Source organism: Phaseolus vulgaris, chromosome 6 (assembly GCF_051622355.1).
Source record: "Phaseolus vulgaris cultivar YP4 chromosome 6, ASM5162235v1, whole genome shotgun sequence".
Taxonomy (NCBI): domain Eukaryota; kingdom Viridiplantae; phylum Streptophyta; class Magnoliopsida; order Fabales; family Fabaceae; genus Phaseolus; species Phaseolus vulgaris.
Window position 1 is genome coordinate 24,454,438 of NC_143503.1, and position 27,159 is coordinate 24,481,596.

The window sequence follows — 27,159 nt, forward strand, 5'->3', positions numbered from 1 at the left end:
AATAAAAATTTATGTTATAATAAAAGAAAGAAAAAGATATTTAATCCATCTCATAAAAAGAAACATTTTCATATCTATTCTGGTAAGTCCCTACATAAACTCTTCCTCTTCTTTGTCCGGAAATTATTAAAAAGAAAGTCTTCGAAGCTTATGAGGAAAGTGGAGAAAGGTGAACCAAATCAATATCTAAATCAGCTTGTAATTTTTAAGAAGTTGTAAATTGAAAATTCCTTAAAAAAAATAAATTAGTTAGGTTTATAAGTGTATACAAAAAGTATAGACGAGAGAATTTCCAAAAAAAGTTATGCAAATTGATTTTAATATACAACGTTTTAAGCATATTTATTAAAAAAATATTTATCTGTATAGTTAGCCCTACCACTATGTGGTGCACTTGTCTTAAAAAAATGAATATTATAGGGTTTATGATTCCAAGGGTTGAATCATTATTCTTTTTAATTTGGAGGAAAACGTGTTCCCTCATTTTGTGGAAATAATAATATGTAATAGTGATGGGTCTGAAGTTCAAAGTTTGCATTTTGGAGGGTAAAAAGAAATTATATACACATATTAAAATAAAAGTTATATAAATATTATTAATATTTTTATTAAAAAATTAAATAGTTATAATAAAGTAATAATCAGTCAACAAAATATTTTTGAGTAATAAGTGATATTTTCACTAATGAACCCATTATTTTGAAATTATTATTATTACTATCTTTCTTTTTATTTACTTAAAAAAATTGATAGTAGTTTCATTCATTCACTCATTTTGTATCTTTATATATTAGGTACTATATTTGAAATTATTATCTTGAAATAAACATAACATTATAAACAAATTATTGATAATTAAAAAAAAAGTAAGAAAATAATATTTAAAGTATTAGAAAGGCATTACTTTATCAGCTTGTTGCCGACACCAAAAGTTTTGTTACATACAATTGAAAACACCAAACCCAATTTTTTTAACAATTAAAAATAATTTTTTTTATGATAACATTATTGTAAAGTATATGTTATTTTTGGTGATGATTAATGAAATAAGATTTTACTATTATTTAAAATCAACGTATATTAATAATTAAAGGCTTAAATAAAGAATAAATTATTTTTATAAATTGTTTAATTAATAACAGTGTTTTTATTTTCAGCAATGAAAAAGTACTATGTTTACAAAAACAGTAATGATAAGTATATTGTATATACTAGCAAAAACACATGTGTTATTGCACTTGTGTATCTACATTTTTCTTTTTTACTCAATTTTTAGGATAATACAAATTTAATATATACAGAAATTATTTTGGATGACTCGAAATTAAAAAAATATATATGTAAAAGAAAAATATGAATTGATTAATCAATCTCTTTTTTTTCTGATTTGAGTTTCTCTTATTCTTCAAGCTTTTTCTTTTTTTCCATTGTTAGTTTTGGGATCAGAGAGCATGATGATGTTCGTGTTAAGGTTGCGATTAACTTGATAGTAGATACAAAAGAATAATGACTTTACCAAAGAGTTGCTTGAAATGAAGTAGAAATAATGATTGAGAATAAATGTTATTTTATTTGATATATGTGAGATTTGGTGTGAGAGTATGTTCTCTCTTTCTTTTCCTGTTGTTGCCTTAAAATATAAAATTAAGAGAAGATTGGGGGGAGTTAGTTTGAAACTTGTAAGCTATTGAAATAGATAGTTAGCTGATGTAGACTATGGTTCTGTATAAATAATGTAAATAAAATAATATATAATGAAAAAATGTTGACAAAAAACTAAGTAATAAAATGTGGAATTATGTTTAAATTAAAATAATCATGATGATTTGTGTCAGTAAAAAAATAGTAGTGAGAAAGCTTAAAAAGAGAGTTTGTCTATAAAGGCAAGAAATAAGGAAACATCATGCTTTAATTACTGGTAATTTATTTCGTACATTGAGTGAAAAAATATGTAATTATGGAGTAAGCAGGAAACATGGAAAAGGTAAAGAAAAGGGAAAAGGGGATTCAAATTATCACCCTAAATGTCACACTGTTCTGTATATATATACCTTATTATTATAGGGAAACATCAATGCTATGTTCTGTGGTTTTGTGACATTCTGGTGGCCCTCCAAGCTTTAGTTTCAAAGACACAAGCATCCACCTAAAAGAAGATGCACCTCTTCATTCCAATTTATTCTCTACCTCAGAAATTCACCCTACTCTATGCTTCATCTGTAACACAGATAATTAACACTGTCAAATCCACCATCATTTCATGTCAAAATGCTACAACTGATTCGTTTACATTTGGTGTTCATATGTTACACTATAAAAATACTTACATGGAATACTAGATAGGGTTAAACATGTAGCTTGGAATAGCAAGATCTGTACTTACTAATTAGTGGAGTTTTGTGAACAAAAAAGCATGCAGCAATGATAATGTAACACAGGAAAAGAACCACTCCTTTCATGTAGTGTGAAGTTCCATCCTATATGAGATACAACAAAATCATATTAGAAAAATAAAAGTGATATCAAATATGGAAAATGATCCTTTCACAACTATGTTTTGAAAAACATCAGTCTAGTAGTCTACAATTGTGATTTGGCCAATACAATTTAAAATTGTTTCATTTCATAAAAAGTTTGTAATCTGGTATATGGTTTTCAACATATCAATATTCATCACCACATATATATGCAGAAGGTGTTATGCATAGTTTACCTGCAAAGTGAATGCTGTAACAATAATTGTAAAAGCAAGACACCCGGTTTCAAGGAGATTGAAATCCAAGTCCATTTCTATACCCATTATCCATGCAACAACTACACTTAATGGAACCTGTCATTTATAATTAGATAATCAAAATTTGGTCTCAAAGCATTATGTATTCTCCATACTCATACCTTACATTATACACACAATTCATAATAGTTTAGCCTCACCACAAACATAGAAATTTGAGTTGCAGATCCCATAGCAACACCCAATGATATGTCCTGAATCATACATAGATCTTAAATTAAAGATAGTTGACAAACTTAAGCTTTCACACAAAATTGAAACTTATGCTTAGCAAAATAATTGATGTAACCATACCAACTTGTTCTTAAAAGCAAAAATGATTGAGCCAGCATGCTCTGCAGCGTTTCCCACAATTGGTAACAAAATTATGCTAATGAAGCTAACAGAAATGCCCCAGGAATCTGAAGCAGCCTAGTTAAGCATGAAAGGATCAACAACTCATTAATCTAAGTTCAAGCCGTTGAAATTTCTGAATATATGCACTTCAAGAATAATATAGGTAAAATACTTATTGATATGTACCTCAATGGTTGCCACAACATATTCAGAAAGCAGAGATATGATAAGTGTCATACCAACCAACCAAGTAAATGCACTCCAAAATCCTATCACAGCCTTCTCTTCTTCGTTTTCATCTTCCTGTGATCAAATCACTTGCTTAATTATCATTGTATCGGAAAATTACTATTATGTCAAAACACAGGAGTTTTTAACTAGACCAACTTATTCTATAAAATATAAAATGTCAACGCTTGTTTTACATCTTCACCAAGTCAAAATTAGTGTCATATATTGAACAGGAATTGTTATTTTGTTTAGCAAAAATGTTGGAGTAATGCTGATCAAATGTGCTGAATCAAGGGTTGAATATCAATCACCTCTTGTCCATCGAAAAATTGTCGATGTGTTTTTAATTGAAAGAAGATGTATCCGGCATATGCAAGAAGCATAACAATGCTGCTTGCTCTGGACAATTGTAGAGTGCTAGTGGCTATTGAAGGATATTCTTCTGCTATGGCATATCTGAACATTAATGGCAGCAAATGGCACAGCAACCCCAGCAACAAAACCAGTGAGTTTACATCTGTTTGTTTCTGCTCATTCGATCACCAAATGACAAAAAAATTTCAGGGTCAGAAGCAAGAAAATTAAACAGTGAGAAAATTTTGAAACTGAAACAAAATGGTAAGAAGCATTGTATATTGTACTCTGTCATATCTTTGCTCCTTCCTAAGGTTGGCTAAGCCTCCACAAAGGAGTGAACTTCCAAGAACTAATAGAAGGTTTGAGAGAATGGAACCCAGCAGGGAGAACTTCACAACATTTACTTTGTTTTGGTGAAGTGCTAGCAAAGATATGATCATCTCAGTTGCATTACCACAGGTTGCATTTAGAAGCCCTCCAACTGAAAAATATTCAATCACTTTTCACTGCCCCATTTATTCTTCAAATTTGTAGCTCAATTGATGTAATACAATCCATTTCAATCAAGGGTGAATTAGGATTTAATGAAAAAACAGATCAATTTAACCCAATTTTTCTAATTAACGAACTAAAGTAGAACTTCGTAAATTTAGAGAATCAAAGTGAAATAAAAAGTTTCAGGTGAAAGACTAAAACTTTTAGTTATCATTATCCTGTGCTTAATTACCTAACTCATATAGTTTTCTATTGCATGTAGATGACGAGTGATAACATGGTTTAACTTTTACCTGTGGGGCCAGTGTAATACGCAATTTGCCTTCAATTTTGAACGAAAAATCAAACAGATTAAGAGAATTAGAAACATGAACATCAAGATAATTTATTTGTAGAGTGACTGCATGATCTTAAGATAGGAAGACATGCAAACTCACTCAGTAAGGAAGCTGACACGTTCAGCTAGCGGGGTGAGTCCAAGCAGGCTCAAAGCAAAAATCCAAGGCTACATATGGCAGAAAATTAATCAAAAACTTCATGCCACAGCATTCTCGTGTTAATAAACCATTCTTATGTAGACTAATTAACACATTATTATGTTATATATGGAAGAAGTAATAACTTGAAAAGGATGGAACATTTTGCTTCATATATACTTACCCTTCCAAGGCTATAAAAATCTGCAACAACAGCCAAAGGGACAGCAGGAAAAAGCACTGCAAGCTTAGTGCCAAAAACAACCTCTTTCAAATTGGCTGTGAAACTCCTAAGCATTTGGCAGTGAACTTTGGTGACCAGAAATGGACATTTCTTTGTTACAGTTGAAGATGTGAGGTTGTTCTGTGCCTGTGGTGGTGCTGTCTTTGCACATGTAGCATTGCTGTTGTTACAAGGCTCAGTGTTCATCTCCAAGATGTTTAAGTCCTCCTCCATAGTGTGGTGTGACATTTTGGTAGAACCAAATCAAGAGTTGTTAATTCTGTATAGTGAATATGTGAATTGAGTCAGGTAAAATATGTATACATCCTCTGTTATTGTGTAGCCTCTATTATTTACACGTACAATGTAGCCTCCATTCATGTACAATGAAGCTCTTTAGAAGAACTTTGAAGTTTCGAGGAATTTTCACAGCTCTTGCTAGCTAGCATCAGTGTTTTACAAGGAAGTGTGATGAATGTTTCAGTGTTGGATGTTAGTAGTGAATGTGAGGTGCTTAACTTTTGTGGTATAAATAATGTTATTATTATTATTATTATAATATTTGAAAGAAACAAAGGATTTGACTCCATTGTTAACTAGTACTAATACATGTTTTTCCGTGACGTAAATAAAGCATCAAAATCCGTAAGTAGAATTTTGGAAGTATTTACGCAGAGAAACGAATGGAACGTTGATGTAGCAGTTAGCTTCATTTTAGAGATTCACTGAAGGGGACGAAGTTTCCTTCCGTATAGTACTCTCTATACAAATGTGCTATGTATCTTGATAATAAAAAAATCTTATTTAACATAGTAAAACATATAATTGAAATTCAATCACATTTCTATAACAAAAATAATATTTGTCTCTTTCTCTATCTCTTTTTTCTTCTCTATGATAATTATTTTATTTTTCATTTTTTTAAGAACGTGTCCCATAAAGTACACGATAACATTTTTGTTCAATTATAATTAAATTTAGAGTAAGCTTAAAAGTTTTCTACTTTTAATTAGGGAAGTGTCTTATATTTTGTTGATTCTATCAATTGAGAAATAATATTCTCCGAATTAGTTCATCCTTATATTTGATTTTTTGTTTTTTTAATGATTTTCACTAGTTTTAGGTGTTTTGACAACTTCTATTCCATTTTCCCTATTACTTGGAACATAAATAATTGTCAATTAAAGGGTTACCTTGAATTATAAATCATTTGTTGATTTTAAATGATTTAATGTATTAATGTTTTAACTATGTATTTAACCACAATAATCCAAGAATTTAAAAATACTTAGTTGTTACATAAGATAAATATCGATCTATAACCACCACTTGCTCACTCATCCTCCACACCTAGGAATGGTAAAGTGGATCGGATCCACCAGTCCGCTTCATTTAGGCGGGACGAGTTAACTTTTTAACTTGTCAACCCGTATTGACTCGGTCTGTCTAACCCATTCACTCATCATTCTTTAATTTTGATACTTTTAAAGAGGAATCTCATGTTTTTGTATTTAAATTTGGTGATACTCAATGTTTTATATAAAATTTTATTTACATTAATCTTGTATACATCATTTGATTCATTGAAGTATTGTTGATATTTATTTTATTTTATTAGACATTAAACCTTTTTTATTAGAATATTAAAGTATGATTCAATTTTATTGTTTTTTCTTGTATTTTTTATTGTCCAAAAAGTAATATCAAATACTATAACCAAATAAATAGATAAAAACACACACAAATTAAAAAAAATTGAAAAAAAAAATAAAAGTGTTAACCCACTCTATGGCAGAGCGGGTTACCAATTTTAGTTTGTATAACCTAGATGGACTTGCGTCATCTCGCTTTTGGCAGAAAGTGATCCCCTATCCACATAAATACATCTAAATGATCACATAAACACGCACTTGCACACACATACCTTCACACATATACATGCACACACGTTCAAGACACATAGCACTTACCAACACACACTTATCTTTAAATAAATTGTAATTTCATACTCAATTAACTACCACGATAAAAAAAACTACCTACCTAATAAAAAAACTATCTAGAATAATATTGTACAAATTATTTATTTATAAAATGTAATAATATTTTTTTAATTTTAATAATAAATTTGTTATGTTTTGTTATTTATAATCTATAATTTATACCTATATATAAAGGGGATTCCCCTCTTAACTGCTCTTAATTTGTTTTCTTATTTTATCCTTATATTAATATTTAATTTTATTATTGTATTATGGTCATTGTGTCATTTCTTATTCTCCACTTAACTGCTCTTAATTTTTTTTTTCCATTTTATCTTTACTTAATAATTTATTGTATTAATTTATTTTGATTATTTGGACATTTTATAATTTCAAAAATTAATAAAATAATTTTTTAATTTTAAAATTTATTTTATTTGTTATTATTTAACTGGAGAGTGGAGGGAGTGAAGAGAGTGGAGAGATTGATTAGTTATTTTTTTGTTTTAAAGATCTCCTTCTCTATTAAATAAAAAAATTAAAGATATTTGTAATATTTTGTGGACCACTTTAGCAGGAGGGTGGAGATTTGGTACATTACTTTTCTGATTTAAACTGATATTCTTTTTTATTAAAATTGTAAAATTTTAAAATTGATTTAAAAAACAGATTTTATGTTTCTCCACTACACATAACCAACGCATCCTAGTTCCCACTTTCTCTCTCCTAGATACCTACTTCCCACTTTCTCTCCCTATATAGGTACCTACCATATTATGTAGAGAAGGTATCTCATCGTGTTCTTAAATCTATGTTTTACATGTTATACTAATATTTTGTTTGTTTTTTATTTGTTAATTGTAGATAGTTAATATTCATAGCAAACTAGAGGAATCATAGAAGAAGAAACTGAGTTTCGTTGTCGTGCTCACTCCCCCAATCGTAAGGTTCTAACACGAAGGAACATTAGATTTGGGTGTGAAAGATGAGAACAATTTAAACCGTCTCTATACAGGTTTAACGGTCCAAGGTGAAGAAAAGAGAACCAGATTTCATTACATTTTCTTCTTTTGTATATAATATTTTCCAAACAAGGATGAATTTTTGGTTTATTGTTTAATGGTGTCATATGTATTGTAATGATTGTCATATATTATTGGTTGTTTATAGACCTAATGAAAAATATTGGTTTAGTTCCTATAATTGATCAAATATTAAAAATTATTAAAAAAAATATGAAACTCAAATTCTATTTAATTATTTTTTCGGTTGAGTTTGTAGTTTTAAATAAATTTTAACTATTACCAAATACATATATTTTTATCCATAATTAATAAAATATTAAAAATTATAAAAAAATATGAAACTAAAATTCTATTTAATTATTTTCTATCTTGAGAAACGGTTTTGAATTCAAATAGTAATTTTAAATTTTAAATTTTGAAAATTCATTCATTCTCTTTACCATATGTAACTTTTAATTACCGTTCTCCACTATTTTATTAACCTACTCTTTAACTTGTATACTATTTAACTTCTCATTTTAATGTTATTAAGAGAAATTATTTTTGAAAAATAAAAAAATATTAAAGAAAGAGAAATAAAAAATGCGGATACACACTATTCTTTTAACTGTATACTCTTTAACTTCTCATATGATTTAATAATATAATTTATATTTTAATTAACATTATTCTTCATATTAACTATTTTTTTTTACACAAATTCTTACCATTTTTATTTTGTAGCTAAAAAATCTTTTAAATTCAAATACAAAATTACAATAAAAAAATCACGTATATATTATCAAATTCTCTTATAATTTAATAATATTTTTATTTTAATTAATATTAATAAGGGATATTTTAACCATTTTATTTTTAAACAACTATCCTTTTAAATTCAAATAATTACCTACAATGAAATGAACTATTCATTCAATAAAAAAAATACTTAGAATTATTTTTATGGAGTTCTCTTACAATTGAATAATATATATATTTTATTTTAATTATTATAATTAACGAGAACACAAACGCTCCTACGTATGTATATTAGTAATTTTTATTTTTATTATTAACTTGTATCTGTATTTTTTATTAATATTATATATCCAATTTTTTATTTCTATCATTATTGTGTATCTGCAATTTTTTATTTTTGCTAATAATGTGTATCTTTATTTATTTGTTATTATTGTTATTATTATTATCTATCCACATTCTTTATTTTTATCATTATTATGTATTCATATTTTAAATTTTTACCATTATTATATATGTATTTGTATTTATTAAAATGAATTATAATAATTCATACTCAAACATTCTAATTCATCATCAATTTATGCGTTTATGTGTTTTTTAAGTTTATGTGTTTTTTAAATATCAAACTGTATATTTCCATTTTTTAGTTTTATCAGTATTATATGTATATTTGTATTTATTAAAACTATAAATTTATATTGTAATATTTTAATTTATTGTAAACTTATGTATATTTTGTATTTTTTAAATATTAATATGTGTATTCACATTTTTTTTATTATTATTGTATATCCATATTTTTTTATTTTTATCACTATCATATGATTTTTCTGTTTATTAAAAAAACTATAATACATAATATACAATTTATTTTTATCATTTTTTAATTCTATTTAGAATTTGTTTTTTTAAATGTATTTTTTTAATGAAATGAATGGTAATTTTAAAAAAATTGCTGCATATCATAGATTGGGTAGAAATTTACCTAATAATATAAGGAAAATAAATGTAAAAGTATATTGTGAATGATTTATTTTGGTTAACTAATAGTAGAATTGATTATTAGAAGATGGAGAAAAATAAAGGGGATTAAGAAGGGAAATGAGAAGTTTTGAAAGAAATTACATTTAATTTTTAGATAATAGAATTAAAAAAGTAAAAGTGAATATAAAAAATGAAAAAAATAGTATTCAAGATAACAATGACAAAATAACTAAATAAGTTAATAAAAATAAATAGAAACACAAATTTGTGTATAACAAAAATAATTATAAAGGAAATCTCTTTTTATATATTAGTATTGATAATAATTTTATTTTATTTTATGATAAGAAAATGTTACACAAATATAAAAAAGAAATAAACATATAATTGTCATCATAATTTTATAGAATTTTTTTTAAAAAAAATAGAGCAGTTCTAAAAATATATTTATTATTTTTTTGTGCTGATAAAAAACTGATTAAAGATTTTAAGAATTTAAGAAAATGTATAAAATAATGCATCTTTCATTAGAGATTATAAACCGTAGATTTAACACACCAAAAATAATAACGAAGGAAACCGCGCGAACAAAGGGAAAAGCAAAAGAACTGAAGAATCAGAAACGAAGAAGAAGAAGAAGGAGGCCAGTACAGAAAACCCTAGAAACTAAAATGGCGGAAAAATTAGCCCCCGAAAAGCGTCACAACTTCATCCACAACGGTACCTTTTAATTTCCCCATCCCTATTTCTCCAAGGTTGTTCTATTCTGTTATAATTTTTCGTCAATTGAATCCGAATCAAACAAACCCGTGTGTGTGTGATTTTAGGTGAAAAGGTGTTCGAGTGGGATCAAACCCTTGACGAGGTCAATATTTACATAAATCTTCCTCCCAACGTCCATTCCAAGCAATTCTACTGTAAGATTCAGTCCAAGCACCTCGAACTTGGCATCAAAGGCAATCCTCCCTATCTCAACGTAACCCTAATTTTCCTCCACTTCATATCCTTTCTCACTTTCTCTTGTTGCTTTTTATTTTATTTTATTTCCCCCTTATTTATCTGTGTTCTTTTTCAGCATGATCTCACTTGCCCGGTAAAGACAGATTCTTCTTTTTGGACCCTAGGTAAAGTTTAAGCTATCCTAAATTTTTTCCCCTTTGTCCCAAATTGATTTGTATATATTTTTTTTTAATTAATCATATGTGCACTTACGGTGTAGACGTTATGATCTGATCAGAAATACGATGAAGCCCGGACACTTGAATACAACATGGATATGCTAAAAAAGTTATAAAATATTTTATATAGATGTAGAATAATGAGAAATAAAGAGACATTGATCATTTTTTATTCATTCATAACTATGATGATCACAATTTACAAAAGAACATTTGTCACAGTAACAAAAAGAATATAGTTTTTTTCTTTACCATAATCAATACTTGCTAACTGTATCAGTAAAAAATCTATGGTCGAACTCAAAATAAATAAATATTGCCTCTGCATAATAGCTTACAATTCAGAAGCATTTCTAAATTTAAATTTCTATCTAATGCTAAATTAACCATTCTTCTGTCCTCTGTAACTATTATCTAGAAAAAAACATAACTTCTAAGTTTAGTTCATCAATAGAGAATTTTACCAGTTCATTGAAATTTAGGTTCTCTTCAAAGAATAAATGAAAAGGTATGTACTCCAATTTCCCTCATAACATGCGGAAGAATATGATTGTTCAAGAAACTTTAAGACAAACATTTTCGGATACTATTTGGAATTATTCAAATCATACCATAAAAAAATCAAATGAAAAAGATTGGATACTTTTTTGGATATGTACATAAAGGTATCCCTGAAGTGTTTTAGAAAAGAATTAAATAGTTAAATAAAAAAATATTGGATACTTTTTGTATACGGATAATGGAAGCACCCGAGGAGTGTCAGTATCCAACCCAGAGATACATTCCCATTTTTTAAGTATCCAGCAGGTTTAATAGCAGAAATATATTTATGTTATAAATTTGTTGATTTTCATAATAATCTTATAAAGTTTTTGAAATAGTGATTTTTAATTGGTTGGCGGTGTTTGGCTTTGGAAACAAATGAGGACGATTTTTCTTTTTGAAATCAGTGATGAAATAATTTTGATTTGGTTAAGTTTGTTAGTAATGCTGATTTTGGGGTTTGACCTGCAGAGGATGATATAATGCACATAACAATGCAGAAGAGAGATAAAGGCCAGACATGGGCTTCTCCCATATTAGGTCAGGGTCAGTTGGACCCTTACTCTACTGATCTTGAACAGAAGCGTCTCATGCTTCAGAGATTTCAAGAGGAGGTGAGTTTTGCTTTCATCACAATCCTTTTCCAGGTGTTTCAATTTGGAATTCATTTGCTACAATCCCATGATATGTCTACCATGTGCTTCTCAGTGTCCTTTGTTGTTATGGTCTGAAATTTTAATAACTCATTTTCAGTCTTCTACATGAAAAATTATAGTATGATATTTTTTCTTTTTAGTCTTTTATTTCTTGCCAATTCATCTTTACCTCATGTTTGTTTTCTGTGCGTTTGAAGAGAGGTTCGTTCTTTTATCATGAAAATAGCTCTCTCTACTGCATTTTCCCAATGATTGGGAGATGGTAATTTAAAATCATGCAATGATTTTGTGAAAGCATTCAAAACACTTTTATGGCATTACCTTAAGGCTTCAGCTGTGTAACATTGCACTGCCAAGTGTTTTTACAGTTTTTACTTCATGAGGAAGTTTATAATTGATTAATTTGGGTAATACACAGGGATGTGTTCTGATTATTTGCTTTTTATGTTATGGATTATTGGCATCTAAGCCTTATTCCTGAGTATTTAACCCTTGCCAGTCCAACCTCTATCCATACCATTTTAAGATTAAAAAAACTACTTATTACTACTTTTAATATAGTTATGTTGCCCTGAAGTTTTGGTACTGTCTCACTTATCAAATCACCAAAATTTCAGTCGTTGTCAAAGTTTATTGTTTTTCTGTATTGGATACATGGAGTATTACTTTTATACAGTAGCTAATTACCTAACTACTAATATTAGTAATTGTTGACATGGATTCTGAGATATTAATTCTAATTATTTGATGTCACTTGTATACTTAAAACTGTTGTGTATTCTACACTGTCAAAATGAATTTTATTATGTTTGTTTCTTGTCCTACTAGTTAATGGGCTATTATTGTTGCCTTTCATATATTTCATCTGTTGGGTCTACCCATCTAGCTTCTAGGTTGTGTTCCTCCATTTCCAAAGCATGTTCTTTGGTTGATACTGTTTTTTGGCCTAAGTAGTGTATAACATTGAGAATGGGATCTGATAATTGGCAGGTATTATTCATTACCGCGTACTACTTATTTGTGGGTATCTAATGTGGATAAACACAATTAATGTTAAGATGAAATTGTAGTTTTTAAGATGGCTGACTACCAACACTTGACACTTTATTGCTAGATGATACGCTTCCATTCTCGTGTTTGTTTGTCCTCTCCAACAAATGTCAAGTTTGCCTCAGCGGTTGGCATGAGTTCACTTATAAACATAAGTGCCCTGCTCCCATTAGATTTTTTTCAAGGATATTCTTGAACTTGGAAGATAATTTCAATTGTAGTGCATTGCTTAGATTTTCATGTGCATGTATGATATTGGATATTAAGAGGGCTGAATAGAATACCAACGCTAGATACTTTATTGCTAGTTGATACACTTATACTATCAATAGGGTTGCAATTTTTCAGGACTGTCTTCTCCAAAATATCAAGAACATGTTTTCTTTGTAAAATAGTGACATATTTTGATTTTGCCACTTCAATACCCAGAAAATATTTTAGATAGCCCAAACTCTTTGGTCTAAAAGTGGCTAAATAAGTGTTTTTTTAATTGAGTAATTTTAGTCATTTCTTGTAAATCATCAACATAGGCCATAAGATAAACACACTTCCCAGAAGAAGTATGACAATAAAACGCTAAATGGATTGCCTCACTTCGTTTAAATCCAAAAATTTGCACAATATGACTAAATTTACCAAACTAGGCTCGAGATGATTGCTTCAAGCCATAGAGAGATTGATGTAATTTACAAATTAAACCAGACTTCCCATTTGCAACAAATCCACGAGGTTGCTCCATGTAAATCTCCTTCTCCATATCACCATAGTGGCAAATGGCAACCATAGCAAGAAAAACACAAACAATGTTGATCTTAGCCACAGGAGAAAAAGTATCACAATAGTCAAGACCATAAATTTGAGTGTATCCCTTAGCTACTATAAGAGCTTTGAGACAATCTACTTCACCAATAGGACCTACCTTAACATCATAAACTCATCCACACCCCACAAGCTTCTTACCATGTTCAAGTACATGCATTTCATCAATCATGTATTGTCGTCATCCAAGGTGCTAAGTGCCTCATGAACATTGTTTGGAACAATAATGGTGGACAAGGGGAAAACAAAAGAGGAATATGAAAGAGACAAATGATGATAACTTCAAAAATTATAAACATGATATGGATTACGAGTAGATCGAATACCTTTTCTAAGAGCAATAGACCAAACATGATTAGAGGAGAAGGTGATGAGGAGGAAGGATCCATGGTATGGGAATCTAGTGGTGGAGGATATAAGTCATGGGTATCATCAAGAAGAATGAAGGAGTGATTTGTGTCTGACATTGGTATGTTAGAATGGAACAATGTCATCTACACTTTGAGCTTGAGTTTTGAGAGGAAGAAGGAATAATCAATGGATCATAGGATGGTACAGGAAGGACCTGTTGAAAAAATTAAGAATCTTCCATGGAGGACAAGAAAAAAGGTGTGTCCACAAAGAAGGTAACATCAGCATATATATAATTCCTTCTAGCTAAGGAAGAATAACATTTATACCCTTTCTAAGGTGAGAATATCCCAAGAAGAAACTTAATAGCCTTTGCAGAAATCTTATCAAGACCTAGAGAGACATTATGAACAAAACATGTACACCCAAACCCACATGAAGAGACATGATATAGTGGTTCGTTTTGAAAAGTTATATGGAGTGAGGAACTTCATTTTCAAGAGAGGAAGAAGGTATCCTATTAGGAAACCATTAATAAGGACTGCATCTCCCCAATGATGAGCAGGAACATTAGCATTTAACATTAGAGAGCGTGCAATTTCAATAAGATGTCTATTTTTCTTCTCTGTTATACCATTTTGTTGTGAAGTGTGTTGACTGATGTAGAATTTCCTGGGAAGATAAGAATGAAGAAAATACAGTAGAAAAATATTACTTAGCATTATCACTATGAGAATTTTAATTATCTTCCCAGATTGGTTTTTAATTTTATTGAAGAAAGACATATATATGGATAAAGATTGTGTTATACTATTGGTAGCCTTAGCCATTAACAATATTATTTGATTCAAACCACTATTCCTTATGATTGTATGTTGTTTCTTGTCTGGAACCCAGATTTTAATAGTTCAGGTGATGATGATCTTATTGCCTTAATCAAACCACTACTCATGATTCTTCTGTGCCTCCTGCAGAATCCAGGTTTTGATTTTTCGCAAGCTCAATTTTCTGGAAACTGTCCTGATCCAAGGACCTTCATGGGTGGAATCCGATCAGATTGATGATCTTAGATGTTGTAATGTGTATTTGTCTGCTCTAAGATGATGATCAGATGGTAATAATATGTGATATTTGTCTCCTCATTTGATGTAATGTAATTGAGGCGGTCTTAATGCACTTCATCTAAGGAATGATGACTAACTGTATTCAGTCGTGGTATTTGTCAATCACTTCGCCGACATTTGGGCATTTAAATAGTGTATAAAATATGGAGCATTTGTATAACTAGAGGTATTTTAAAGTCTTCTAAACCATTGAGGAGGAGTTGGTAGGGATATAAAGTATCAACTTTTAGATTAGATAATACACAAAATTGATTAATTCCTTACAAAAATCATATAGTAGATGTCATGAAATAATTATTTGTTGGTTTTACTTTTACTGTACAAAATTAATTGATCTTTTTCATCATGCTGTAGTTATTCCAAACACTGTTAAATGAAGTGGAAAATAATTAAGAGCAAATTCAATTTGTTTGAACAATGAATTAGATGTTTTTGCTGTTTTAGGAGTTTGGTGTTAAAAAATAAAAAATTGTAAATTATAGCACGACACTTCAAAGATAAGCCAGTGTTGTCAATATATGAAGATGTGTGTAGTTGTGAGCAGAATAAATTGCTTTGAAAGATTTAGAAGAGATTTGCCTTATTAATAACTTTTAAAAAAGAAATGTAGTTGTTCCTTATCTTAACCATAGAGAACTTTTTTCTCCTTTGGAGCTTTAACTATCCTGTATAAAAAAAACATATATTTCACACTTTAATAAATTAATATTTTATTAATTTTTATTTTATTTTTTAATTTAAGAATACTATTATATTATTATAAACAGTATCAAATGTATGTTGTTTACTGTTCACAACCCTACCTTTTTAGTGGCTTTGTTCTCCAAACCCATTAACCCAATATTATGAAAAAGATTGCAGTTTGAAGCATGTTCATGGAACAAGAATAATTAGAAGTTCATAATAGTTTTAATACCCATTTTTTCAATTCAAGTTTACTTTTCTTCCAAGTCAAGTTTTTTCATATAAAAGCTTTCATGAAATGGATCAAATGAAAGAATTTTCATATTTGTTAAAAAAATCCGGACTAAAACAATAAATTACATATTAACTCTCTTGTTCAAGTTGTAAATAAATGCATAAGTGGTATCATATTTCCTTTCAATATTATTTTAAACACTTAAGCATTATTTTAAATGTTTTGGTAATATATTTTAGAAATAGAGAAAGTTGTGGTAGTTTTTTACTTACTTGAGCCACCAAACGAGAATTTAAGTGGTGCCTAAACTCTAAAGAAGAGATAATTAATTTAACTTTTCTCATTCAAATTATTAATCATGGGTTAATTGAAAAATCATACTGCCTAAACAACTAAATGAACAGTTAAATGATAATACTTTTATAATATTAAATATATTTATTTGTACAGCATTAAAGTGGCATTCTCATTACTTCAATGACATTACTAAGCATCAATTAAATTGAGATAAGTTTTTTTTCTTCTAGTTTAAAAACATTTGTTAAACAAAATTCAATTAACAAAAATGCAAAAATTTGTATAATCTCTACTCATAATTGTTACACACACAAAAAAACACATGAAAAGGGTTATATAAATAATATATATTTCTCATTACTAACACATGTTCACTTCAATTTCAACAAGAGAGTCACCTTTACGTTATTTAGTCTCACAATAGAATCAAACTCATTTATATAATTTCAATATTTTAAATTCAACTCTTTTATCTAACTCAAACGTTATGATATACTCTTTTAATCCAAAATCCAACAAAACAATGCATAGAAAATAAAATAAATTTCATCTCAACTTTGTAACATGAATCTAATTAACTTTCTCTACTTAGTTTCACTTGCACACTCAATTACTCATATAATCATAATTATAACTTAAGTTTAAAAAACTTGATTCCAAAATTAAATATATCATTACAAACTTTTACTGATCAAAAAATATTTTTTCCAAACAGATCATAATTCACATACAATTCCAACTTCATGCATGTAAAACAACACAAATATATAATATTTTTAGAGAGAGAAAAATACTCTAATTAAATTTATGATAAACTAATATTGACCTACTTTTTATAATCTTCACAACGATAAAATCAAATCTAAAAATAAACAACACCCAACTAACAAACTTAGAAAAGTAAAAAAGATAAAAGTTTAGATAAATGAATATTGATTTAGTTTATATATATATATATATATATATATATATATATATATATATATATGACCTTTTTATACATAAAAGAGGTGAATTTCTTTCAAAAAATTGAAGATATAAATATCACTTGGTATAGTTTTCGACAAGGTGGGTATAATTTTCACTAATATATTTTAAAAAAATAAATACAAAATTTATTAAAATAGTTATTTGATCCCATAAAAAATAAATTTACAAAAACAAAATATTATGGGAATAGACGTTTAATTGTTGTTTTTATAGAAATCAAAACCTTTTTGGCTTCTCTTTGAATAGGTTAAAATTTGATAATTGATTTTCTTTTGAAAAGAAAAGATAAAAATAAAACTGTTCTCAAAAGAATTGAAAATCTTTTTCCTCAACACTTTAAAATTGTTTTATTTATTTGTTTACTTGGTTTATCAGTTTTTCTAATGCGTTGATGGTTGAATGTTGGCTTTTTAATCAAATTTAAAACATACTAATTATTAAATCCATTTAATTTCATTTAATATTTTAGTACTTGTGTGCGTTGAAAACACAGTTTGACCACAAAGATAATTATTTGGCTTTGAAAATCATATCTCTTACTCTAATATTATGCAAAGTAAATATTACATTCAAATTGGAAAGTCAAATAAACAAGCTTTTAATCTTTTATTTAAAACATATCTTATTCATCTTAATTCTCAAAACTAATAAAAAAAAATCATTATCTACCAAAAAAGCACTCTATACAATGAGTAAAATTTTTAAAAATATTTGGCAAAATACGAGAATAACAAAAAGAAATAAAGATAATTAAGTGGTAATATTCATAATTAAGGATAACTTTTAAAACATTACACTTACGCCTCTAATAAATAAAGAAGATAATTGTAATTATGAAAAAAAATAAAAATGTAAATATAATTTAAGAAAATATCATAAAGTATCAATTTAATTTACTCTAGAAAATACTACTATACTTGTGAAAAAATATATTACGTTATTATGATAAAAATAAAATAATATATTTTTTATCATTGGTATTTATCAAAACAAAACTGCTAGAACCAACTAGTAATTAGTTGGAGTGATATTGAATATAGTCTTCTTAAGTAAAGTATTAGGTTAAAATATTATAGATATAAAAATATATTTGGGAAAGACCTTACTAAAAATGACCAATAACTTTTTTTAGAGAAATTAGTTATCAATAAAATGAATAGATAACCGTAGAATATTATGATTGTAAAAATCTGCTAAAAAAATACTTTATGTGTATTAATATAGATAGGTACTAAAAATATAAATTAATAATTTTATCAAATTATACCAGTGTGAAATGTTAATTATAATTTGTTATATTATCCTAACAAATTAAGTAATTTATATGATATCAATATTATGATTGGGTAATTTGGGTAAGAAAATCTTACTAGAGAAGCGGTATAGTTATATTGTTATTATATTAAAGCTATATAATTATTTATTTATTAAATAAATAAATAAATTTTTATTTATTAAGAAATAAAATTGTTTAATTAAAAAATGGCATAAAAGAAACTGCCATGTATTTTTTATGTAATGTAAACTATCCACCTTTAACTATCATATCATTAAAAAAAATTGTTATGAAATAAAAAATAATAGTTGGTTAAACTTTTGTTAAACAGGTAGAATTTAATCAATTTGACTTAAAAAATAAATTAAACCAATCTAACTCTTTTATTTATCTGCTCTGCATTAGAAAAGGAATTGATTAATTTCTTATTATCATTTAAGAATATATTATTAATTATTATTTTTCTTGGTATAAAAAATAATTATTTTTTTCTCATACTATTGGTTTTCTTCACAACCTGAGATTCTCCCATGCCGTTCCGCCATCTACACCCATCAACCATTCCCTCTTCAAAATCTTTCCTTTCACCCTCCCAACCAATCTTCGACCCCGTTTTCGTCTGAAATTCCGTTCCTTCCTTCCGCAGGCCCCAGATCCGTTTCGCCCTGTTCCGATATGAAGAACCCGAGGAAGAAGAAGAGACCGAAGCCCCAGAAGAAGGTTGAGGAGAGAAAAGGAGCAGAAGGGGTTGTGGAGAACGAAGAAGAGGAGACAAAGAGAAGGGTTTTGGATGCATTGGTGGACGCTTTCTCGTTGTCTTCCATAAGGGAAGCTTCCGTAGCGTATGACATTGCAGGGTGTGATCCCGACAGGGCTTCGGAGATCCTCAGAAAGGGGTTGTCGGAGGATTCATTTTCGTGTTGCTCTTCTTCTTACAGCGGTGGAAGCAGTGGCGGTGGAACATCTTCTTTGGGAATGGAATTGGGGTCGAAGGAGGAGGGGGAGCAGAATTGCGGGGAGGGTGTTGTTGTGGGGGGTTTCAAAGGGGGGAAGCAGAAGAAAAAGGTGGTTGCTTCAACTGGCACTGTTTCAACGGTTTTGGGCAAGGAGTATGTGAGGAGGAACAAGGGAAGGAACAAAGGGTTTAGTGCTAATGATGGAGTTTTTGATATGGAGAAGGCAGAGCAGTTCCTCTGCTCGATGCTTGGGGAGGATTGTGATCTTAATTTGGCTGTTGTTAGAGACGTTCTTTGTGAGTAAATTGCCCTTTTTTGATGTTTTTTTCTTTTCAAGATTTGTTGGCTGTGAAAATAAATTACTAAATGTTTAATTTTTAAAATTTATTTATTTATTTCAATTATGTAATTGATCTAAGTCTCTATACCTGCATACATTATTTATTATGTAAGTGTTAAAGCTAGTTTAAAAATGTATGCATAGCAATTAAAGTAAATAATTTATTGTATAGAGACTAAATAAAAAGTAAAGATAATATATCTATAAGAACCAAATGAGTAATTAAACCTAAATTTTATTAAAGATTCAACCATTTGACGTGATTCTTAAAGGAAACTCAGATGGTCTTTTGAGTTTAAATGGGAGTAAATTATTCCTGTTCCTTAAAGTGATCTGATGCTGCTTTTAGACTTTTTTTGTCTTTGCTTGTGCGTTAAAGCAAGAAACCTTATTAAAGACATTTTATGCTTGTTTCTATGTGGCGGTTTTGATTTTTTTTTAGTAGATTAGTTTCTTTTGGTTTATTATTTATTGCCTGAACCTGGAATTTGTGTTTGCAGGTCAGTGTGGATATGATATTGAAAGGGTATGATGGCAATCTGAGATTGTAAAGTTTTGTCCTTAGCACTTGATGTTCTTGTGTTTTTTCAATATTGCACTTGTTACTTTTAGTCAGTTAATTGTTGTCTCTGTACTAAAAAAGGTTTATTTTGTTTGTTTGTTTGTTCTCTTTTTGTTGGTTTTGTGGTGGATATATTTAAAAGCAGATGGTTATATCCTCAGACTCAGCTCGTCAGCTGTGTTTCTGGAATCTCTTTATGGGTGCGGGTTGATTGGAAAGCTTTTTTTGTCTCAAGTCTTTTGGCTTTTGAGTTTACTTAATACATACATATCTGAACTGAACAAAATTTGGGAAATAGGAAACAGAGTAAAACACAGTTACATTTTTGTAGACATAATCTGTTGTTTTCTTTCTTATTTGGTATAAGCACACACTTTCAAAATGGTAGCAATGACGTGTCATGACTGTGTGGTGTATTTATCCATGTTGGACATTGCATCTTGGATATTTTAAATACTTGTAGTTGCATCTTTATAATTTTCTTCTATTTTTTAAATTTTATTCCAATACACATTAATACCAAAATAATCAGATAAATTTTAGCAATTCATCATGTCTATCTAAAGACTCTGCTTTGTGGTTTAGCTTATTTAATATCAATTTTATGTGTTGTGTCATAGCCGTATTGGTTTATATGATTTTTTAAATTTGTGGTGTTCCCATGGCCATATTGTGTCATATGTGCATGCCATGTTGTATCCATTCCTCTTTGGTTTGTATGGCACTGCTTTTTTTTGTTTTTGAGTTTGTTGGCCACAATTTTTAGCTATTCTAGTTGTACTTTTAATTCTGTAGATATTTTTGTGTAAATTGGTAGTAGTGGTGTTGCAGTATCTGGTTTCACATCTCTACAAGAGTTTTAGGGAGCTACACAGATCAAATAAAGTTATGCTAGTTTGTAATATGATTAGCTCTGAATGATTTTCCAGGCTTCAAATGTATTGCTTGATTTAGCTGGATCTACAATTGAGAAATCCAATACTGACAGACATCCTAACTACAGAGTAGACAACATAGGAGATGGGAGAGTCTTTGTTGACCCCAATGACAGCGTAAGTGGCAGAATAGAATCATGTTTATTATTGTTTTCAAATTTGCGCTTGTTTTATTTTTGGAACTGGTATTGTATTCTAAAAAACTCAGTAATGTGCGTATTACTTAAGCTACTGCAGTTGCACTACATCATGTAGTTTTTATATTATTTGTCTATTCAACTCTACAGAGTTGCAAAACTGTTGATTTTGGAGGTAATTTTGACCATAGTAGTTAGTATCTTACGATTCACGATACGTACATACGGTTTCACCATTCCATGATACGAATCGTTTGAAGAATCTTTGTTGTCCCTGAATCTTAGCTGGATCGTGCGATTCGCACGAAGAATCGCTGAATCGCGAACCGAAACGATTCCGTATTGTGTGAATCAGTGTGGATTTTAAAAAATGAGTAAATAAAAAAAGATAGACAGCATTTGTTAATAACATGTATGCACCACATTATTTTTTTAGAGGTTGTTTTGGTGAAATTGTGTGGTATATATATATATACATATACATATATATAATTTATTGTATCTTGCATGTATACATATCTTATATATTTAAGTATATATTAAATTTTTTAATGTTTATGAATCTTACGATTCACGATACGAAACGATTTACGATTCATAATATCAACTCTCTGATACTACCATGATTTTGACTTCATTTTCTGCACCCTTACTGTACATTGTATTAATTGCCTATTTTTTGTAACAGTTGATAGACAGGAGATCAGAGTCCACATCTATTTCATCAGATGGTGATATTTCTGATAATATATGGTCTCTCGGATCCTTTGGAAGGTAAATTATATCAATGTATTATGTTCCAGTTCATGGTATAGACTCAATAAATTATGGCTTTTTCTTTCTGTTTCTATCCCATGACACCCCTCCTTCCAAAAAAATGGAACTTAGAGGATCTGTCAATGATAAATTAATATCTTTTAACCTGTTTCATCAAATTATTATATTTATCTATAGAAGTAACCTGGTAAATAAATTTATTTTAGGTAGTTGCCAATTGAATGTTCCGATAGACATCTCCTGCTGCATAATATTTCAATTGCATCTTTACATGTACATTTTTGTTCTTTGAGGGTTGAAGTTCATAGAATCTCAAGGTACATTCATTGGGATGGAATTCTCTGTTTCATCCACTAGGATTGCAATTATGCTTAGCAGGCCAAATATTATCGTTCTCAATTCCTTGCATAAATTGTAGTAAATTCAATCTTGAACCTGGGCTATAATGCTTGCAGAATTCCTGGGAGTCAGGCATCCTACCCTTTAGATGAAAATATACAATTGCACATGCCACTTTTGTACTGATTGAATTAGTGATATAAGATTGGGCTAGAGAAGAAGACAGGTGTGGTAGTTTGCACGTAGTCACAGATTCAATGCTCTCAAGGCCACACTATAGTACCAAATTAAATAAATAGATAATACTAATAGAACTTATTATTTTTAATTTTGGTTTGCCTGTTACTTTAATGTCCCTCCTATTCTAGCATTTATTTTTAGCCCCTTTAGACCTTCCTGCATTCAAATCTTGACATCCTCTTAAACAACAATCTTGGTATGCGGAACCTAACTCCTCTACCTTAGTTTTTTCTTGGTTTTAGGAAATATGCGGAGGTCCTCTCTAATTCTAAGGTTGATTTTGCTATTAGCTCAGAATGTACAAAGTCTGACATTCCTCTAAAGGTGTCCGATATTCCTCAGAAGGTGTTGGAATCTTTGTTTAACTTTCCCAAAAGCACTGAACATGACAAAGATAGCATGAATTGGAGAAATGTAGTAAAGAAAATTCAGTCTTTGGGACCTGGGTTCAATGTTTCCCCACATGTTGCAGAATCTCAGCAACGTACTTACGGTACATAATGGCAAATTTGAAATACTTGCATCTACTGGCTTATCTTGAACAGTATCTGTTCATTACTGCTTTTGTGGTTCCATTTTACTATTCTAAAGTAGTTGGCTGATTTTCAGTAATTGCAAATACTTTATGATTTGTTGCATGCTTACGTCTCCTTGTATTTTACTTTTTATTATGTTTTGAAATGGGACTTTCTTGGTGGTTTTATTGAAAATGTTGGACTGAAATTCACTCAATTTAAGGATTAATGAAATTAATATGATTGAGTTACCTCTCTCTATGTGGTGTGGCCAGGTGGCTTGGGGGCTTGCCATCCTAGGCAACCTGAGTCAGAGCAAGGAGAATACATCATGCATTTTTGGCAAGATTACCTCTGATATTGGTAGAGATTGTTAGAAAAGGTTGGATCTTGTTGAGTATTATTACCAGAAAATGTGAAATGGGGTCTTCCTAAACACATTTTCCTTGGTCTTGATCTTGTTCAATTAGTAGGAGCAGCACAAGCATTCAATCAATTAGTAGGAGCAGCACAATGCTTATGCTAATGAATTTCTTCAAAAAGTTTAGAAATTAATATAGGGTAAAATAGAAAATAAATTTATTCTTAAAAAATATAAAATGTTAAAAAAATTGAGGAAAGTTGGGTTTATGATATATTATTGGTAAATGGGAAAGAAAACACGATGATAACCTGGGAAACAAATATAGTTAGGCTAGCACTTTTGGTTTCTTAGGTGTTATAATTGTACGATTTTGGTCCTTCTACTGGTACTGTTAAGTATTTAGCTTTGTTGATGTGCCACTGGATGATGGCATGGCAACTGATGTATTGCTTGACATATATGCTGACATGACATGACTTAATTGCACTTCTGGTCCTCCATGATTGCAATACTAAAGGAACCGAAGGTGTAATTTAGCCATGATAACATATGTACGAGGCAACTTATTAGGTGTCACGTTAACAAAATCTGTTAAATATTTAACTGAAGACTGACAGGTGACCAAAGTTGCGCAATTGTACATACCAAAATGACCTAATTCATGCAATTGAAGTCTGAGAGACCAAAACCACACAATTGCCATATCTAAGGAACCAAATGTGCAATTAAACCAAATAGTTATATATAAGAAAGTAATATATGTTTTGTTAAAATTAATTATAGAGTAATTTTTAAAATTGTCCTCACAATCTCTACTTGTTTAAAATGCTATGTTAGCGTATGCAATAATACCACTTTCTTATTCTAAAAATAAAAGGAGGAAAAGAGAAGTGAAAAGATGTCCAACTATGGACGTCTAATTACTCTAATCTTATTGTGTATTTAGTTATTTTGATTATCTTATTTTTGTATGCTTCAATTTGATGGTTTCCTTGATGCTGTCGAATTGAACCATGACACTTCATTTGTTTCTTTTGCTTTTCCCATTTGTAGCTAAGGGAGATGAATATCATGTATTTAGGGAAGATTCAAACCAGCAGTGGGATTCAGTGAAATCTTATTACAAGAAAGTAAGTTCACATTTGGCCTTTTCTTGGGATTATTTCATTGTGATCTTTAAGCCAGTTTTCTATTGAGTTCAAATTCAGTTGATAACATAAAGGGATGATATTATTTTGCAGGCTACAACAGCGTACACCAAAGGGGATCGAGCTTATGCTGCATATCTTTCTGACCAGGTTTATTCTTCTCTTATGAGAACAACAGAATTTTGTATGGAAACATATGACTTATTTTTCCTTGATAATTGAGATGTATATTTATAATAATCTGTTAAATTTTGTTTTTTCACAATTTAAATCTCGGATCGATAACCTTGACATTAACTGTATTTATCCGAGCCTTTACTATGGTTTGCTTTGTTATATGATGCTAACTATTTTTATGTCTGGCTAGGGTAAAGAACAAACTAAACTAGCTCAGAAAGCAGACACTAGGGCCAGCCATGACATATTTATAGCTAGGTTCGTGGATTTCTTTGTGAAGTCTAAAGCCAGAGAACTTCCTTTTAACAATTGCCTCATGTACTATTGCTCGTATTAAGCTACTGTTTGTGATATATGCAGAAACAAGGGTATAGAAAACGTGATAACTATTGATTTACATGGGCAGCACGTGAAACAAGCAATTAGAATGCTGAAACTCCACCTTCTTTTTGGATCATATGTCCCCTGTAAGCATTTCCGAGGGCCTAGGTTCTCACATGTTCTCAAGACTTTTAGACTTGCATTATTGAATTGCATTTGCATTTACATCTGTCTGTTTATCTGATTGCCTTTATTTATATCCCTGCCTCAGCTGTACAGACACTAAGGGTTATCACAGGATGTGGATCGCATGGTTTTGGAAAGTCTAAGCTGAAACAATCAGTATGGTTTAATCCACCCTCTTCCATCCTATTGTCTATGCTCTTGTATCTTGTGTGAAACATAGTTTTCAAAGTATTTACATGTTGACCAATATTTTGGAACTTGGTTATTAAAAGGGAAATTGACTTGTTTCTAAACACAGGTTATAGAGCTTTTGGGGAGAGAAGCAATTGAATGGAGGGAAGAGAATCAGGGAACTGTGTTGATTAAGCTCAACGGATGGAGAGAGTATAGCTTTCTGGACAGCAACAGTGACAGTGATAATACTGATTGATTAAGCATGTTGCATAAGTTATGTGCATCAACTTGTTGTACCATATTAGATCATTAGCCTGGGCAAAATAAATAAAGTAGAGATTACATTGACATGTACATTGCATGTTAGCCAAGCTAGATCTTTGGACATATTGTCTTCCTATCCTATCATGTGTAACCTGTAGCTTTATTGAGTTTGGATGTACGACTCAAAATTACTCAGCTGTGTGAATAGGTAAAAGATATTTAATTTCATTTTCAGGGATTTTACATTTAACTTTTCCATTTTCTGTTGTTAGTTGGCTCAAAGCCACGACTCTTAAACTGTAGAGTTAACAACTCCAAGTGTACAAGCTCACTTTCAATTTGAGCTTAATGAAATCTTTTTTTGGTGAAGTCTGGTAAATTTGGGTGGTAATGCTCAAAATAATGAGTTTATGATCGAATTGCTGAGACTTTTGTAGTTAAATTAAAAATGATTGCATCAAATCCTGTAATGGGAGTTTTACATGTTATCAGAAAGGAATATATCTCTTCAACATCCTATATTTCACTCACATTCACTTAGCAGTATTTTGTATAAAAGAATATAAAAATAAAATAATAATTTATAAAGTTATAGAGTTGTAATTTGGATGAGAGGAGAAAGTGATGATGTTAAAGTATTATGGGAACATTTTTTTCGGTCATGGGAATTTTATGTTCAAAATGTCTAAATATTGTGATAAAAAAAGTTCATCAAAACTTTATATTAACTAATAATATGATAAAAATATGCTCAAAATGTCTAAATATTGTGATAAAAGAACAGTTCATCAAAACTTTATATTAACTAATAATATGATAAAAAATGTATGTAAGGCAAGAATATTTCTGAGTTGGTTTTTGACTAAATTGAGTCTAA

At 29.5% G+C, this 27,159-nt stretch overlaps 3 protein-coding genes across 11 annotated transcripts; 2 read left to right on the plus strand and 1 right to left on the minus strand.

Moving 5' to 3' along the window:
• Nucleotides 1-1,891: 1,891 nt before the first annotated feature.
• LOC137831469 (vacuolar cation/proton exchanger 3) lies at nucleotides 1,892-5,234 on the minus strand. The gene is made up of 11 exons (XM_068639155.2): nucleotides 4,874-5,234; nucleotides 4,651-4,718; nucleotides 4,507-4,535; nucleotides 4,003-4,199; nucleotides 3,673-3,888; nucleotides 3,317-3,433; nucleotides 3,089-3,205; nucleotides 2,935-2,988; nucleotides 2,714-2,830; nucleotides 2,384-2,477; nucleotides 1,892-2,217 (listed from the first exon to the last, which is right to left on the minus strand). The coding sequence occupies exons 1-11, from the start codon at nucleotides 5,159-5,161 to the stop codon at nucleotides 2,207-2,209; spliced, it is 1,308 nt and encodes a 435-aa protein (XP_068495256.1). The 5' UTR covers nucleotides 5,162-5,234; the 3' UTR covers nucleotides 1,892-2,206.
• A 4,951-nt stretch (nucleotides 5,235-10,185) lies between these two features.
• Nucleotides 10,186-15,525, plus strand: LOC137831470 (HSP20-like chaperones superfamily protein). Its single transcript, XM_068639157.2, has 5 exons — nucleotides 10,186-10,364; nucleotides 10,472-10,620; nucleotides 10,720-10,768; nucleotides 11,837-11,979; nucleotides 15,216-15,525. Exons 1-5 carry the CDS (start codon nucleotides 10,316-10,318, stop codon nucleotides 15,300-15,302), a joined length of 477 nt encoding a protein of 158 aa, XP_068495258.1. The 5' UTR covers nucleotides 10,186-10,315; the 3' UTR covers nucleotides 15,303-15,525.
• A 3,802-nt stretch (nucleotides 15,526-19,327) lies between these two features.
• Nucleotides 19,328-26,510, plus strand: LOC137831473 (smr (Small MutS Related) domain-containing protein). Of its 9 annotated transcripts, none has more exons than XR_016521548.1 (12): nucleotides 19,328-20,099; nucleotides 20,644-20,669; nucleotides 21,635-21,757; nucleotides 22,466-22,551; nucleotides 23,359-23,626; nucleotides 23,924-24,030; nucleotides 25,066-25,142; nucleotides 25,254-25,310; nucleotides 25,528-25,595; nucleotides 25,698-25,804; nucleotides 25,930-26,000; nucleotides 26,143-26,510. XR_016521548.1 is itself a non-coding variant. In XM_068639160.1 (11 exons), the coding sequence occupies exons 1-10, from the start codon at nucleotides 19,523-19,525 to the stop codon at nucleotides 25,985-25,987; spliced, it is 1,452 nt and encodes a 483-aa protein (XP_068495261.1). In that variant the 5' UTR covers nucleotides 19,328-19,522; the 3' UTR covers nucleotides 25,988-26,000; nucleotides 26,143-26,510. The 9 variants fall into 9 exon arrangements, 6 of the variants coding, with proteins under 6 accessions (XP_068495261.1, XP_068495262.1, XP_090159638.1 ...); XR_016521546.1 differs by having other exon boundaries at nucleotides 23,376-23,626; XR_016521547.1 differs by lacking the exon at nucleotides 23,924-24,030.
• The last annotated feature ends 649 nt before the right edge of the window (nucleotides 26,511-27,159 follow it).

Coding starts and splice junctions, on each gene's coding strand:
- LOC137831469 (XM_068639155.2), bottom strand. CDS start 5,161: ATGTCACACCACACTATGGAGGAGGACTTAAACATCTTGGAGATGAAC. Junction 4,536..4,650: donor CGTGTCAGCTTCCTTACTGA/GTGAGTTTGCAT, acceptor TCAAAATTGAAG/GCAAATTGCGTATTACACTG. Junction 3,889..4,002: donor AGGAGCAAAGATATGACAGA/GTACAATATACA, acceptor TCGAATGAGCAG/AAACAAACAGATGTAAACTC.
- LOC137831470 (XM_068639157.2), top strand. CDS start 10,316: ATGGCGGAAAAATTAGCCCCCGAAAAGCGTCACAACTTCATCCACAAC. Junction 10,769..11,836: donor TTCTTCTTTTTGGACCCTAG/GTAAAGTTTAAG, acceptor TTTGACCTGCAG/AGGATGATATAATGCACATA. Junction 11,980..15,215: donor TTCAGAGATTTCAAGAGGAG/GTGAGTTTTGCT, acceptor TGCCTCCTGCAG/AATCCAGGTTTTGATTTTTC.
- LOC137831473 (XM_068639161.2), top strand. CDS start 19,523: ATGAAGAACCCGAGGAAGAAGAAGAGACCGAAGCCCCAGAAGAAGGTT. Junction 25,805..25,929: donor TTTTGGATCATATGTCCCCT/GTAAGCATTTCC, acceptor TCCCTGCCTCAG/CTGTACAGACACTAAGGGTT. Junction 26,001..26,142: donor AGTCTAAGCTGAAACAATCA/GTATGGTTTAAT, acceptor TTCTAAACACAG/GTTATAGAGCTTTTGGGGAG.